At 49.0% G+C, this 14,969-nt stretch overlaps 1 protein-coding gene across 6 annotated transcripts in view; it reads left to right on the top strand.

Moving 5' to 3' along the window:
- Positions 1-11,628, top strand: part of chd4b (chromodomain helicase DNA binding protein 4b) — a 31,110-nt gene extending 19,482 nt beyond the window's left edge. For 2 of the 6 annotated variants that reach the window (XM_088939392.1, XM_088939390.1), the window contains exons 25-38: positions 363-449; positions 1,389-1,480; positions 1,938-2,071; positions 2,931-3,075; positions 3,543-3,711; positions 3,889-3,992; positions 4,596-4,806; positions 4,971-5,036; positions 6,723-6,884; positions 7,463-7,571; positions 8,175-8,307; positions 8,696-8,891; positions 9,827-9,990; positions 11,133-11,628. In XM_088939392.1, coding sequence (XP_088795518.1) covers positions 363-449; positions 1,389-1,480; positions 1,938-2,071; positions 2,931-3,075; positions 3,543-3,711; positions 3,889-3,992; positions 4,596-4,806; positions 4,971-5,036; positions 6,723-6,884; positions 7,463-7,571; positions 8,175-8,307; positions 8,696-8,891; positions 9,827-9,990; positions 11,133-11,147 — 1,787 coding nt within the window. In that variant the 3' untranslated portion in view covers positions 11,148-11,628. Of the gene's footprint in view, positions 1-362; positions 450-1,388; positions 1,481-1,937; positions 2,072-2,930; positions 3,076-3,542; positions 3,712-3,888; positions 3,993-4,595; positions 4,807-4,967; positions 5,037-6,722; positions 6,885-7,462; positions 7,572-8,174; positions 8,308-8,695; positions 8,892-9,826; positions 9,991-11,132 lie in introns of those variants that run through there. The other 4 variants (XM_088939391.1, XM_088939389.1, XR_016094661.1 and 1 more) reach the window with 3 other exon arrangements.
- Positions 11,629-14,969: the final 3,341 nt, after the last annotated feature.

Genomic DNA, 14,969 nt, shown 5'->3' with positions numbered 1-14,969 from the left:
GTGTGTCTGTGTGTGCGCGTGTCTCGTTGCTGGGCTGGACTGTGCGAGGACTGTTTGTACATGTGTGTGTAGTGTTACTGTAGGACTGCGTGGTGTGTGTGTGTGGTGTCTTTCACTAAGTGAGCTTGGGTTAGTGTGTGTGTGTGTATTCCCGTCATTGTGTGAGCTGTTGCTGGAATGGATTCTGGCTCAGTGTGTAAGTGCGTGTGAATGTTGTCACGGTCTTCCTCGCCATCAGATCCCCATTCTCTCCATCCCTACCTTTCCTTTCCCACCTCCTCCGTTTTCCCACCTCCGTCCCTCTCTTTATTACGCCTGCTAAATCGCGAATGTCGGTTTCTTTCCTTCTCTGTGTCTGAAAGACTGGCAGGATGACCAGTCGGATAACCAGTCGGATTACTCCGTGGCCTCGGAGGAGGGAGACGAGGACTTTGACGAGCGGGCAGAGGGTGAGTCCGCGAGCGTCGTGCTGGCTTGTGCTCTGTACGCTGCAGCTGTGTTGGGTGCATGATGGGTCTTGAGGTCTGTTATTCCAGTGTGCACCGTGGGATAGGTGAGTAGACGCGATCATTTTACAAATCCAAATGATTCTTTTTGCACGTCTCCCGTGTTGCTCAGAATCATTAGTACAAGGAGATCCGCTGAAGCCGGGGACGATGGTGTTAGCCTGCAGGGCCATGGTCGCGAACATGAAGCTGCCTCATCAGCAAGATGAATGCAGAAATGTTTGACGCACCACGTGTCCCCCAGAGCCTCTACAATGTACAGCATTGTAAATTCCAGGACCAGTGCCCCATGTTGCGTTGTTGTATAGCTCTCTCCTGCCACCTAGTGGCTGTACTCCGAAATTAAATCTCTCCTGCACATTATTACTCCTTGGGAACAGGTAATGGGTTAATTTCATGCTGAAAAGAGAAGAAAGAAAACGTTTCGGCTTGTTTTTTTTCTTTTCAGCAGGGAATAGACCTATTACTTGTTCCTTTGCAGCCTACGCATGCTGACGCACCTCCCCACCTGAGCTCCTTCTTTTTACTGCTGAGTTGTGAATGACAACTGTAACAATGAAGCACATTCATGACTGTTTGAAATGAACTCAGAAATGTTTTTCTCCTCTATGAAGTGTAGTAAAAGTGTTTGTACTGTGGCAAGTGTACAGACGTTGCCGAGTTGTGTGTGTGTGTGTTTCATTAGCCTCTCACAGGCCCAGTGCGGGGTCTTATCTGGGTTACTGTGTGTGAGCCAGCGGTCTCTCTCTGCACCGGCCTGCTGTGCTTCGTGATTCCTCCCAGGTGCTTGTTACACCTGAGTGCTCACCGCGCTGTTAGTCTTGTTTTGTATTCCCAGCGCCTCGCCGCGGCACACTAACGCGCTTGTGCTGTCGCCCGCAGTGAACTCCCGGCGGCCCAGCCGCAAGGGCCTGAGGAACGACAAGGACAAGCCCCTGCCGCCCCTGCTGGCCCGAGTGGGTGGCAACATCGAGGTGCGTTCGCCGCCCCCCTTTCCCCGAGGCGCTCCACAGCTCCTGGAGGCCCACACACACCCGCTGGCATTCCTGTCCCAGCGGAGGCTTAAGGCTTCAAGCACTTAGGCTCTGCTGGAACAGAAGCCAGCACAGGATCCGATTGGAAATCCTTGCTATGAGAAGCATTTATTGCTACTTTATTGCACTTTGGATTCCAGTCAGTCTGGTCAGTGTCCAGTCAGTCTGGGTGTTAATCCCTCTGTCTGTGCCACAGGTGCTGGGGTTAGGGACTGGTCAGTGTCCAGTCAGTCTGGGTGTTAATCCCCCTCTCTCTGCCACAGGTGCTGGGGTTAGGGACTGGTCAGTGTCCAGTCAGTCTGGGTGTTAATCCCCCTCTCTCTGCCACAGGTGCTGGGGTTAGGGACTGGTCAGTGTCCAGTCAGTCTGGGTGTTAATCCCCCTCTCTCTGCCACAGGTGCTGGGCTTCAACGCTCGGCAGCGGAAGGCGTTCCTCAACGCCATCATGCGGTACGGGATGCCGCCCCAGGACGCCTTCACTACGCAGTGGCTGGTCCGAGACTTGCGGGGCAAGTCCGAAAAAGAGTTCAAGTACGAGCCCGTCTGCCTGCCGGAAACGAGGGGCAGGGAGTCGTCCGGCGACCCTCCCTGGCCCTCCTCTTGTCCCGTCCCACGCGCCTGTCCAGGCTGTGTGTGTGTCCCTCTGTCAGTCAGTGTCGGGGGGGAGAGCAGTCTGGACGCACAGTAACCCCGTCCACAATGGAGACCGGTCCACAGTCCGGGCTGCGTCTTAAAGGCAGGACGGTACAGAGTTCTGGCTCCCCGCAGGGTACTGCGTGTTTGTTGCGTGTTGGACTTGGTTCCAGTGCTGTTTCTGTTGAAGTGGCTTAGTCAGTCAGTACTCTTGCCCTGCACATCTGGATCAGGACAGCACCCTGCGTTCATGTTGTTCTCTTTCCAGAGCACCTGGATCAGGACAGCACCCTGTATACACGCTGTAGTCTTTTCAGAGCACCTGGCTCAGGACAGCACCCTGTATACACGCTGTAGTCTTTGCCAGTAATGTATCCAGAGAGCCTGCACTGTATTCACTCAGATTTAGTCAAAATGTACTTCAGCGTCCATTAGAGAAAATACTCTCTCCGGTAGCACACTCTAGTTCCAGTTCCTGCTGTGCTGTACTGATTCCTTCTCTCCTATTTGCTCAGTGCAAGTCCTGGTGTATCCAGTCACTCTGTACTGTAATACCTTCTCTCACTGCAGTGTCCATTTTGCTTCTGTATAGAATACTCTCTACAGTAGTGATATCCAGTTCCATATAAACCAGTTCCATTCTGGAGCTGGATGGACTCCTCTTTCCCACTGGCTCAGTGCGTGTCCTGTTGTGTCCAGACAGTCATTCTGTATTAAGTTGCCCCTCCTGCCCTCCCCCCCCCCCCCCCCCTTCCAGGGCCTACGTCTCCCTGTTCATGCGGCACCTGTGCGAGCCCGGGGCTGACGGAGCCGAGACGTTCGCCGACGGCGTTCCGAGGGAGGGGTTGTCGCGGCAGCACGTGCTCACCCGGATAGGCGTGATGTCGCTCATCCGCAAGAAGGTAACAGTCCGCGGCTCGGTTAAGGAAACGCTCCCTTGGCGATCTCGGCTCGGGTCTGTGCCAAAGCCCTGCTCCACATACAGCATCCTGGGAAGCCTACTCTCGTGTTTTGTCTGAATATCTGCTTTGAAAGGCGTCTGTGACATCTACGGAACGCGAAAAGTTTTTCAGTGCAGTTTAGATGGATTTTGCTTCACATGTTGTCTTTGTGGGTGGAAATCGACTAGGTTGTTAAGTAGTGGAGGAGGCGTTGAAGGTGGACTGCCCACTACCATGTGGGTCCTATTCCAACCACGTCTTTGCACCGAGCCTCTGAGCCAGTGGCAAGTATAGCTGGTGGGCAGGGCTTGATCTCGAGGCCAGGTTGTTTAGTGAGGACCACCTGGGTGAGGCGGTTTGAGTTGGGACGTCAGTCAGTGTTGGGAGCCTTGTGGCCCCTTGATGAAATGACGTTTTGGTCATCTCAGGTGCAGGAGTTTGAGCACGTCAACGGCCAGTGGTCGATGCCGTGGATGATGGAGATGGAGGAGAGCAAGAAGGCGGCGCGCCCCGAGTCTCCCAGCGCCCCCAAAACCCCTTCGACCACGGGGACCCCTGCAGACACACAGCCCAACACCCCTGCCACTGCTGGATCAGGTACAGAGATCTGTATGCACGCTGTACTCTCGCCCAGCACAGCTGGATTGGTACAGCACGCCGTATACGCTATGTTCAGTGTGTGTGCTGTGTTCAGTGTTCTGTGTGTGCTGTGTTCTGTGTGCTGTGTTCAGTGTTCATATGCAGTTGATTTTATCTGCAATTTCTCTTGTGCAGAAGAGCCCTTAAAGCCTGATGATGGAGTGAAGGATAAAGAAGAGAAGAAAGATGAGAAGCCTGAGAGAGAGGGGGAGAGCAGCAAGAACCCTGAGGAGCCACAGGTATTGTCCCATCAGTGTGTCTGTATGAACCCCTCTCTCTCAGTGCAGTGTTCATGTACTGGAGTGTCCAGTCAGTGTGTCTGTATGAACCCCTCTCTCTCTCAGTGCAGTGTTCATGTACTGGAGTGTCCAGTCAGTGTGTCTGTATGAACCCCTCTCTCTCTCAGTGCAGTGTTCATGTACTGGAGTGTCCAGTCAGTGTGTCTGTATTAACCCCTCTCTCTCTCAGTGCAGTGTTAATGTACTGGAGTGTCCAGTCAGTGTGTGTGTATTAACCCCTCTCTCTCTCAGTGCAGTGTTAATGTACTGGAGTGTCCAGTCAGTGTGTCTGTATGAACCCCTCTCTCTCTCAGTGCAGTGTTGATGTACTGGAGTGTCCAGTCAGTGTGTCTGTATGAACCCCTCTCTCTCTCAGTGCAGTGTTGATGTACTGGAGTGTCCAGTCAGTGTGTCTGTATGAACCCCTCTCTCTCTCAGTGCAGTGTTGATGTACTGGAGTGTCCAGTCAGTGTGTCTGTATGAACCCCTCTCTCTCAGTGCAGTGTTCATGTACTGGAGTGTCCAGTCAGGGTGTCTGTATGAACTTGACTCTCTCTTTCCCAGTCTACTTCAGCCACAGATGAAAAAGACAGGGGCACGCCGGAGAAGACCAGTGAAAGGACAGAGGAGGGAGGCGGAGGGTTGAGTGCAGAGGCAGACAAAGACAAAGCGAAGGAAGGCGAGAAAGAGGAGAAGAAACAGGAGGAGGAAAAGGAGACGGAAAAAGCGGAAACCTCAGAGTCCAAAGTGAAGGCCGAGGAAGCTGACTCCAAAGGTGACTATGGCTGCATTTTGAAATGTGCGGCCGCCATTTTGGATCTAACTAAATGGGAACTTCAGGGTACTAGGAGCCAGAATGGCGGCCTTAGAGTAAGAGATCCTGATGATTGGTGTGGGTTCCCAAATGCTCACTCTTCTTTTCCTTCTGTTGGTCAGCAGACCAGAAGGAGCAGGACAAAGGAGCGGAGAAGATGTCTACGACCTTGTCTGCGGAGGAGAAGAAAGGTGAGAGGTGGAATAAGATGGCGAAGCATCTCTCAGTGAGAAACGTTAGTGGGCTTCCGTGTGAAAGAGGATCTTTATCTGTCTTGACCTTTCGCCACCTCTAGGCTTTCATTCAGAACTCCAAAATCAGGCTGCAGTCTGGTCCAGGTGTCCACAGAGTTGTGATAGGAAATCCAGGGCCACTGGTTTGACAGCTTGTAACTGTAAACCACAGGAAGCGAGAGGGACTCTTGCATTATGGGAGTCTTGACGTCAGGATGAAGATTGCGTGACAGTGAGCAAGAGTCCTCTCCAAGAGCATAGGGAGTAGCTCTGGCTGAGAAATGATCTCCAGGACATTATCTACACTTCTCATTTCTGGCCCTGGATAGCCCTTCTTGGTTTGAACTGCTAAAAGCAAAATGTACACAGTAACTTGGAAAACCTCCAATTTACAGCATAAAGTAAACAACATTTCTAGGTCTGTGCAGCGCCATGTTCTGCGATTCAGAAAGAGGCAACAAAACTTCGGGTGAGGTGAAGCGGCCCTCTGACAGTGTTACCAAAGAGGCATGTGAATATAGCTCTTTTAATTTTATAGCAATATTGCTCTCGCCTTCGAGATGGCTTTGCCGACAAGTCCTGCTTGTTAACTCTGCGTGCAGATCACATCAGAAACATTTCTGAGGCGAAATGTCAGCTAGACAAACTGTACTTATTCGCTCGTCCATCACTTTACATTAGTCAGTACAGTGACTAGTGAGCATGAAGGGCCACTTTACGTCGCAATTTGTGGGAACTTGAACGCCAGCTTGCGATCATTTGGCGATTTTACAGTACTTTCACAAATTTTAGGCGTTTTGCGCTTAATTCAGAATTAGGGAAACTTTTCCCTAATGGCAATGGATTTATTTATTTTTATTAAGATTTAAGAATTGGTCTGAGAAATTGGGACTGCAGTTCCCTTTTGAATTTTCTTTGTGATAGGTGGGTTTTTAAAATGTTCTTTTTCACATTAAAGAGCTTAAAAAGCTGGTACAATCCCTATGCAGGCTTCAGGAATGCCCTCATTCAGGTGTCCGAGCTGCGATTTAACCAATCAGACCTCAGAAGCAGGACTTGCGCTCACTGTGGGAGGTGGCCGATACAGTGTAATTCATACCTGCCTGTTCATCGGTTAATCTCCTGGTAGAAGCTGTTGGCTGTTTGGTGAGCACTACAGAAACAAAACTGTCATCGGCCATCTGAGAAAGAGACTGCATAAAGTTCTGCTTGATGAAATTATTGGAAGAAAGTGCAAAACAATCTAAATCAATTAAGCTGATCAATTACATCCATCAACCCCAGGGATTAAGGGACACAGTGGAATGAAAACTAGCAGACACTCAGTGGGGAACCACTGGACTGTGGGACCAGGCTGCATCTACGTAAGAACTTAATGGTGCGAGATGAGAGGGGGCTGCTCTGCCCATCTTGTAGTTAATCGTATTGGTCCAAGGATCACATCCAGCCATTTCTTGAAAGAAACCGCAGGATGAGCTTCACCAGCGTGGCTGGGTGGCCTGTTCCACACTCCTCCCGCCCTGTAGCTTAGCAAGCGCCCGTTGTCAAACGCTCTTCAAGTCGCCCTCGGGTTCGTTTTGGCGATCTGTCCGCGGCCGGTGCGCCTCATCTCTCGCCCCCGTCTCGTTTCTCGGCTTCTCCCAGAGCCCAGGGACGAGAAGGAGGGCAAGGCCGCGGCGGAGGAGGGGGCGAAGGCCGGGGAGGCGAAGCTCCAGAACGGCGAGAGCGCCAAGGAGCCCGGCGAGGAGAAGAAGAAGGCGGGGAAGCAGAGGTTCATGTTCAACATCGCCGACGGGGGATTCACAGGTACCGGCGCGGCGTTTCCTGCTTCCCGTCGGTGGCGGCAGTTGTGTTGTCACCTTGTAGCCGGATCTCGGCAGACAAAGATGGGCTGGGCTGCGGTGGGATGAGAGACTCGCTTGGCGTGGGTGGTGTACCGCTAGGTGTTGCTCTTTTCTCTGCATCAGAACGTCCAAGCCGTCGTCCCCTGATAGTGTGCTGTAGGAGCAGTCCTTTGGACGAGACGCCTTCATTAATTCTAGAGAGACAGTCATGCCCTGGCTGCGTTTCGCTTTTGGCTTGAGCGATACAGCCTGCCTTAACATCCCATTTCATTTGTTCGCAGCAGCGTGTCGCTTTTCCACCTGATCTGCTGCGTATTAGGGTTTGAAGTGGGTCTCCCATGTGTTGAGTCCTTTTGAAAGACAAATAATGCGTACATTCCAGTGGTTTTTTATCTAGATGATAATTCAGCCTGTCTTCCTTTTTTATATAATGGAGTCGGCATCATCCTCACTCCTCGAAAACGCGTCGGGTGTGGTTCACCACGTGCTTGTTGGCGCCGTTGCTTTGTTAACCCCCCCCCCCCCGGCTTTCTCCTTCAGAGCTCCACTCGCTGTGGCAGAATGAGGAGAGAGCTGCCACCGTCACCAAGAAGACGTACGAGATCTGGCACCGTCGCCACGACTACTGGCTGCTGGCCGGCATCATCAAGTATCCTTCCTCACTCCCCCGGTGTCCCGCCGGTCTGAATCGAGGGTGGGCACTCCTGGTCCTGACGATCCGGTGCTGGTTTTCCTTCCAGGCCGACTCTTAACTTAACTCGGGCTCGTTAAGAGGCTTTATGGGGCCCAATTGAATAAGGTTTCCCAGCTCTTTGGGTGCTGGTGCTGTGAAGAGACCCACAGAGCTTTTCTAGGAGGCACACTGGCCTTTCAGAACCAGGATTGGCCACGTCTGCTCCAGAGAGACAACTAATACATGGAGATGAGCACGGGCCCTAATATAGGCCCTAGAGTAGGACAGTTCACTCCAGGTCCTGGGGGAACTGTAGTGTCAGACAGATTTCGCTTCAGCTGTCATTTTAATGACCTACGTCGGCTCGTTAGCATCTCAGGGTGTCTAATTCAGCGGCTGCTCCCAGCTCTTTGACGAGACCTAGAGAACCTGCAGACCCCAGGATCAGAATGGCCTGCCCCCCTTGCCCTGAGCGCTCTGTCGCCCCGTCTGTGTCGATCCGTGATCGATCCCAGGTCTGTGTTGCACGGAGCTCTGGCCCCGAGCTTCGCTCTGTTCTTTTCCTGAGCTCCGCCCCAGTCACGGATACGCGCGCTGGCAGGACATCCAGAACGACCCGAAGTACGCCATCCTCAACGAGCCCTTCAAGGGGGAGATGAACAGGGGCAACTTCCTGGAAATTAAGAACAAGTTCCTGGCCAGGCGGTTCAAGGTGAGCGATGGCACAGATGTAACTTGTTTTTTTTACTGTTGAGAAGAGGCCATCTGACCCATCTAGCCTGTTCGGAAGTAAGTAGAAACTTGATTTTAGAATCTGATCCAAAGAAGCCTGGGAATCGGCTTTAACACGAGGTTTAGCATCTTTTACTTGACTCCAACAATCAGTGGTGTTTAGACTGTTTCCCCCTTCTTTGTCCATCCTCCCTTTTCAGTACAGTGCTCTGGAGTCAAGTCAGTCAGGATTAACACACCCCTGCGGTCTCTCTCAAGGCCCTGGATTAACACGCCCCTCCAGTGTCTCTCAGGGCTGTGGAGCCCAATCAGTCTAGATTAACATGCCCCTCCAGTCTCTCTGCATTAACCCCTCTTCTCCCTCTCAGCTCTTGGAACAGGCTCTGGTGATCGAGGAGCAGCTACGGAGGGCCGCCTACCTGAACATGTCGGAGGACCCCTCTCACCCCTCCATGGCGCTGAACACGCGGTTCTCCGAGGTGGAGTGTCTGGCGGAGAGCCACCAGCACCTGTCCAAAGAGAGCATGTCTGGGAACAAGCCTGCCAACGCGGTACTGCACAAGGGTGAGGGCGATGGAACTGGGCGCAGGCTTCCTGGGTTTCCCTTGGGTGGCTCAGATCACTGGGCTGGTATCGCAGCATGTGGCTCACACACCGGGGTCTCTGTGCTGTTCACAAAGAGATGAAACAGGCGGCACAAAAAATTTGGGGGACCGCTCCAGGTTGTGACCGGTGATTTTAACGCAGATTTTGCTGCGTTATTCTTCTAGGTCACCGTTATTAAAAAAAAAAGCTGATTCGCTGAAGGGAGCGCTGGTCTGTGAGGGCTGAAGGATATTCTGCCTTTTCTTGCCAGTGATCTCTTCATTCCTTAATTGAACACGTCTCCTGTTTCATTGATCATATTTTACTCTGCATGGCTGTATTTACCTTTGGTACGTGTTTTTATTATTAATAAGGCCACCGTGTTAAATTATTTACTAGTAGACTTATATCGCACTTCTCTGGACACTCCACTCAAAGCGCTTCACTGATAATGAGGAATCCCACTATCGCCACCAGTGTGCAGCCCCACCTGGATGATGCTGCAGTCCTCTCCCCACACACCAGCTCTCAGTGGGGAGGAGAGCAGAGTGATGAAGCCAGTTCAGAGAGGGGGAATATTAGGAGCCCATGATTGGGAAAGGCCAGGGGGAAATTTGGCCCGGACACAGGGGTACCACCCCTGCTCCTTTTTGTCTTAGTCAAATTGAGTCATAAAAAACTTTAAAGGGTGCTTGAAAACAGTATGTTTCAAATTTAAGGTGTTTAATTGTTGCAGGCCTTTAGAAATTGCTCATTTTAAAGGCTGACTACAAAACATGCTGGACTAAAATTGTCTGATAGTTCAACTGACACTGTGCTGCACAAGAGCTGGGGTGTAAGAGGTGGGTGTGTAGCGAGGATCTCCTCACTCATGCCTGGCCACGTTAACGACCGGTCCCCCCTCTTCCTCGCAGTGTTGAAACAGTTGGAGGAGTTGCTCAGCGACATGAAGGCTGATGTCACTCGTCTCCCGGCAACCATCGCCCGGATACCCCCGGTTGCCGTGAGACTGCAGATGTCAGAGAGGAATATCTTGAGCCGATTGGCCAGCAGAGGCACAGAGACACAGACGCAGCAGGTAAGCAGTGATGTGGCGGCGTGTACTGTCTGCTTTTTCACTGTACATCAGGGGCCTGTATATCAAGGTTTGTGTTCCACCTGAGCTCTGGTACGACGCTGGTCTAGTTATTTAATTGCGCATTTGAAATGCTCTTGAGTTGTTTTTATAGGCAACTGTATCTGTTTAACGATGAGTAATCAGCTTTAAAAGACCTCAAGAAAAATCATATGTAAAAAATCGTTTTAATATGTCTAGTAAAAGAGATTAATATCTAATCTGACTGGTCAGGTTAGAATAAAAGCTGTAGATGCTAGGCCCTCTGGGAGGTGTTTGTGATGCCTCATATACAGTGTGTACAGAGCATGCTCTCTGTATATTATTCACTCTTCATATAGTTAGATACATTGTCTGCATACTGTACATATTACATATGCTCACTACACTGGTAGCATGTGTGGAGTTTGCACCATCTCCCTGAGATCACGTGAGTTTGATGTAGTTGTCATTCTGGGTATGTTGATTGGCTGCTTCAGGCAGCTGCTCATCCCATACTTGTTACTCCAGTGGCTAAGGATCTGCGCCAGTGGCTGGAGGGTTGCCGGTTCAAATCCCACCGCCGGCAGAGGAATCCTACTCTGTTGGGCCCCTGAGCAAGGCCCTTAACCCCAGCTGCTCCAGGGGTGCTGTACAATGGATGACCCTGCACTCTGACCCCTAGCTTCTCTCCCTGTCTGTGTGTCTCATGGAGAGCACGCTGGGGTCTGCGATCAGACAAATTCCTAATACAAGAAACTGAATGTGGCACATAAAGTGATGTTAAAAGCAGCCCAAGAACTGTATGAGGGATTCTAATGGATGGATTTGGTGCTTTCAGCATGTTTCGTGGGCCTAAATTATAATCCGATTCTAGTACAATTCACATATAATATTGCAGCAAAGAGATACAAGAAAAAACTTGGGAGGCTTCTACAAAGTGCTTTCTCAGATGCAGGTCCACAGAAAACATATAGCTCTCTCCTCATGGAGTACACCTCTGATCTGTACTTGTCCGTAGGAGGTTTGCACCCTGTAGACAAGGGTGTAGTTCATACAGTGTAAAAGCACTAGTTACACTGTGTGCACGGCATTAACTTTGCCTCCCTGTCTCTGTTCACTCGCAGGTAGCTCAGCAGTAGTGTTTCTCTCCTGCTCTGGCTTGGCTTTGGAGCTCCAGCCGCCACCCCCTGGTCCCCCCTTCTACATTCCTGATTGGCTCCTGGATGAAAACGCCACGCCCCCACCAGCCCCGCAAGACCACGCCCCTCATTTCCAAGAGGAGCGTTTCTATTGGCTGATCTGGGAAAGAAAAATAATTTTATTTTTTCTTAATTGTATTTTTTTTTGATGTTTATGTTCCTTATTATTATTATTATTATTATTATTATTATTGTTAATGCTTCTGATGTTTTTTTGGACCTGAGATAATAAAAATGGAAAATTAAAAAAAACAGCAAAAAAATAGTCTGCTGGATTTTGTTTTGAGTCCAGTCCTGAATTATGTAATTGGAGAGTTGCAGACAATGTACCAGGCACTCTGCGGCAGAAGAAAGCTTTCCCCTTTCTGACATTTGTTTTTAATGCGCACAGATTACTGTAATAAAGCCATTTTTATCTAAAGGTTTCTTGTGGAATTGCTTGTTTAAGCCGTTTATCCGAACTGTGATCCATTTGGGGTTTTTCAGCAGCTGAAAACTGGCGCCTCCCCGACCCTGGTTATCAGCTAAATGTCGCTTTGCAAGTTCCCATTGTGTGCTAATGTAATGGAGAAAATCAGGCTCCTCCAAAGATGCAAAGGAACAAGTAAAGGTTTATTCTGCACTGAAAAAAGAAAAGAAACACAACGTTTCAGATGTGGAGCCTTCTTCATCTGGAGCAAAGTGAGAAGTTCAGGGATTCCTGTCTGGATTGGACTGAGAGATGTGGACAAGAAGCAGAAGCTGGCACTGGGTTAATGGAAGCCCACTGAGCTAAAGGTGAGGACACAGTGCAGTCTTCAGTTACTTGCCTGTTGAAAGTCCTTTTAAGTGTGAGTGACCTTGATTGAGGTGATTAGCACTTGAGACTGGAATACAGGAGCTGCGGCATTGAGGCTTATAGCAGAAAGCAGGTTGATCACCTGTAGCAGGCAGCCCCTGTTACATCACCAGACAGCTGAGACGCGGGGGCCCATAAGGGACAGCAGAAGTTGTCAGTAAGTATTGAGCAGGTTAACGGGAAGCACCCACAGAGACTCCTGAGACGTGCCAGCAGCGCTGAAGGACTGCAGTGACATCAGTGGGGTGTCTCGGCCATAATCGGAACAATTAGAGCAGGTGGGTGTCATTCTTACCCTGTGGGGGTCTATACACTTTTTGCCAGGTAATTAACTGTCCAAGATAAGGAAGCTTATAAACCCAGAATCTATCCCGGGCCCAAGGCCTCAAGGCAGGACTTTTCAAGACTTTTGTTTTAGAAGGGGAGCACATTTCATTCCCCTGATGAAACAGGAACAAAAACATCCTATAACAGAATGAATTACACCCTATTACCGATTGAAGTAACGCAATTTTGGCCGGTACTTCCACTTAACGCCACGAGAGGGCGCCAGTATTTTTTTTTTTTAATCGGAGCCCTCTGCGGCTGGAGGAATTTCCACGTGCGTGTTCTAGTGTGTGAATAACTCACGTGGGAATTCCAGACTTACACAGACGATCTGTATTTTCCCAGGAATTTGAGAAGGGACGGTTGCGGAGCTTAGGCGAGTTAGTTGAAAGATCTGAACATGTGATACACGACTTAAAATAAAAATATATATAAACGAAGAGAAATGAAACTAAAAACAAAGGAGATTTATAGGAACTGGGGATCAGATTTCTCCTGATTACACTGAACAAACCACAGATCACAAGTTTTTTTTTCTCTCCTCATTACTGATCTTGCCGGAGACCCGCAATCCTGTGGATTATACAGAGAGCTCAAACTCTTAATTGACTCAATTTAGCTGGATCTTAAATCGAGGGAATCATTCACTGATTCAGCCAAGATCATTGTTTCTCATTGATGGCCTGGAAAGCTTGGAGCTTGAACTCCTCATTGACTAAAGACTGTTGGAATTGAGGCCAAAAAAGTCAATAACCGGTTCAGTTCAGTCAGTACGAGCTCATCCAGGACCAGGAGTGAGATGGTGAGATAGGTGGAGTTCAAGAGTGTTAAGCTGACTGACTGTGTGTGGCTGTGTTTATGATGAGGTCATGATGCTCTGTTTCAGGTATGCTTACTGGAAAACTGGACAGCCTAACAATGCTTATGCTAACCAGTACTGTGTGGCTGCTGAAGATGTCCATACCCCCAATAATTGGAATGACTGTGAAGGTGGTGAGAAATTGCCCTGCATCTGTGAAGCTGAAGCCCTGAGTCTCTCTCTTCAGTGTGAAATCACTGCAGCACTGTCTGCATAGACACACACTGGCGTTCGCCAATTCATTTCATCCTGAAATCTGCCTGTGTTTTCAGTCATCAATTGATTATCGTAGCTTTGTGGAACTGACTGCTGGTTCAGGCACAAATTCTTCTGGTATTGCACTTCAGGTTCAATTCATTTCAGTAATGGTAGCAATATAGGTGCTGTCTAACTTCTTTTTGTCATTAAATAGTTCAAATGTACACTGTGCTGTGTAGCTTACAGTAGGTGTCTCATGGCTGTTTTGAAACTACTTGTAACTTTCCAATGAATTTACTTCTTAATCATTCAATCATTCATCTAGTCCAATGTATTCCATGCCAAATTAGCTTGCTAATTACTTAATTCTATCATGACAAAACGGGAAAGAAAAACAGAAGCAAAACTATACTATGAAAAATAAAGTTTAATTGAAAATTGCAGTCATGTTTGGATCAAATTAATAAGCTAATGTTTTAGTATTTATTATCAATCCTATAACAGAATGCACCATGTCCTATGTCTGATTCAATTGTCACAATTTAAAACGCAACCAATATCATTGTGGGTAGATGGCTGGTCACTTTTCCCATCTTAGTCCTTGAATTGTGGCTTTAGGAATTTTCCACGTGCAAAGGATATTGTGGCCTGCATCTCCAAAACTGGGAAGAAAGAAGGGCTTGATTATATTGGATAAGGAAACCCTGTGATAACTGCTTACGATGGTCAAAGGCTTTTTTAGGTGTGAGGTTTTTATTGGCTAATTCTGGAACCTTTACACACCTGTCTAAAAACTGAATTGAGCTGCACACAGCAGGGTTTCCCAGACACTTTCTGATTTTCGTTCCTGCTGGGACTGTCACATGTGAATACCACTCCACAGTTTCCATTTATTTCTTCTGGAGGCCAGACGTCCCGGTTCTCATCCTGATAAGAGAGGACAAAAGAAACCCGTAGGAATATGCTCTGGGTACTGAGCTGGAAACGTGCCCATGAAACAAGTGTTAGTGCTCATTCTCGATACCAGACTTTGTCATGACATGATTTTACTTGCCCAAACGTGTGTTTACCACACACTGTTCACACACGCCAACATGTACCCATGACCATGAAACATGTTCCTAGATTCAAAACTTCTAAACGCATTCACCCCACACATTCTTGTCCAACTTCCTGTGAACAGGGGGCAGCTTTCTCTTTTTTATAGGTATAGGCCACATTAACACACTTTTGTAGACTTACTGCCCAGTGCTCTTGAGTTCCGAAGGCTGAGTTCCAACGCAACTTCGACTATGACGTCGGAAGCTTTTTACACTGGACTCGACAATCCAGACGAGAATGCGTACAGCACCATAGGCACAACTGTGAACAGGTACCCAGGAGCCCAGCAAGCAAGTGAGTACATAACGATAGATAGGTGCTCTGCAGTCTATAGTCTGCTATAAAATGCTGCCATAATCTGGGGGGAACATTCAGTGCATTCTGGACTCATTTGTAGCTTTTGTTAATACCATGAGGTGCTGATTGTAGCTCAGAATAT

The sequence above is a fragment of the Atractosteus spatula genome, chromosome 22 (genome assembly GCF_055471065.1).
Source record: "Atractosteus spatula isolate fAtrSpa1 chromosome 22, fAtrSpa1.hap1, whole genome shotgun sequence".
Classification (NCBI taxonomy): domain Eukaryota; kingdom Metazoa; phylum Chordata; class Actinopteri; order Semionotiformes; family Lepisosteidae; genus Atractosteus; species Atractosteus spatula.
This window is presented reverse-complemented; position numbering and strand designations above follow the sequence as displayed.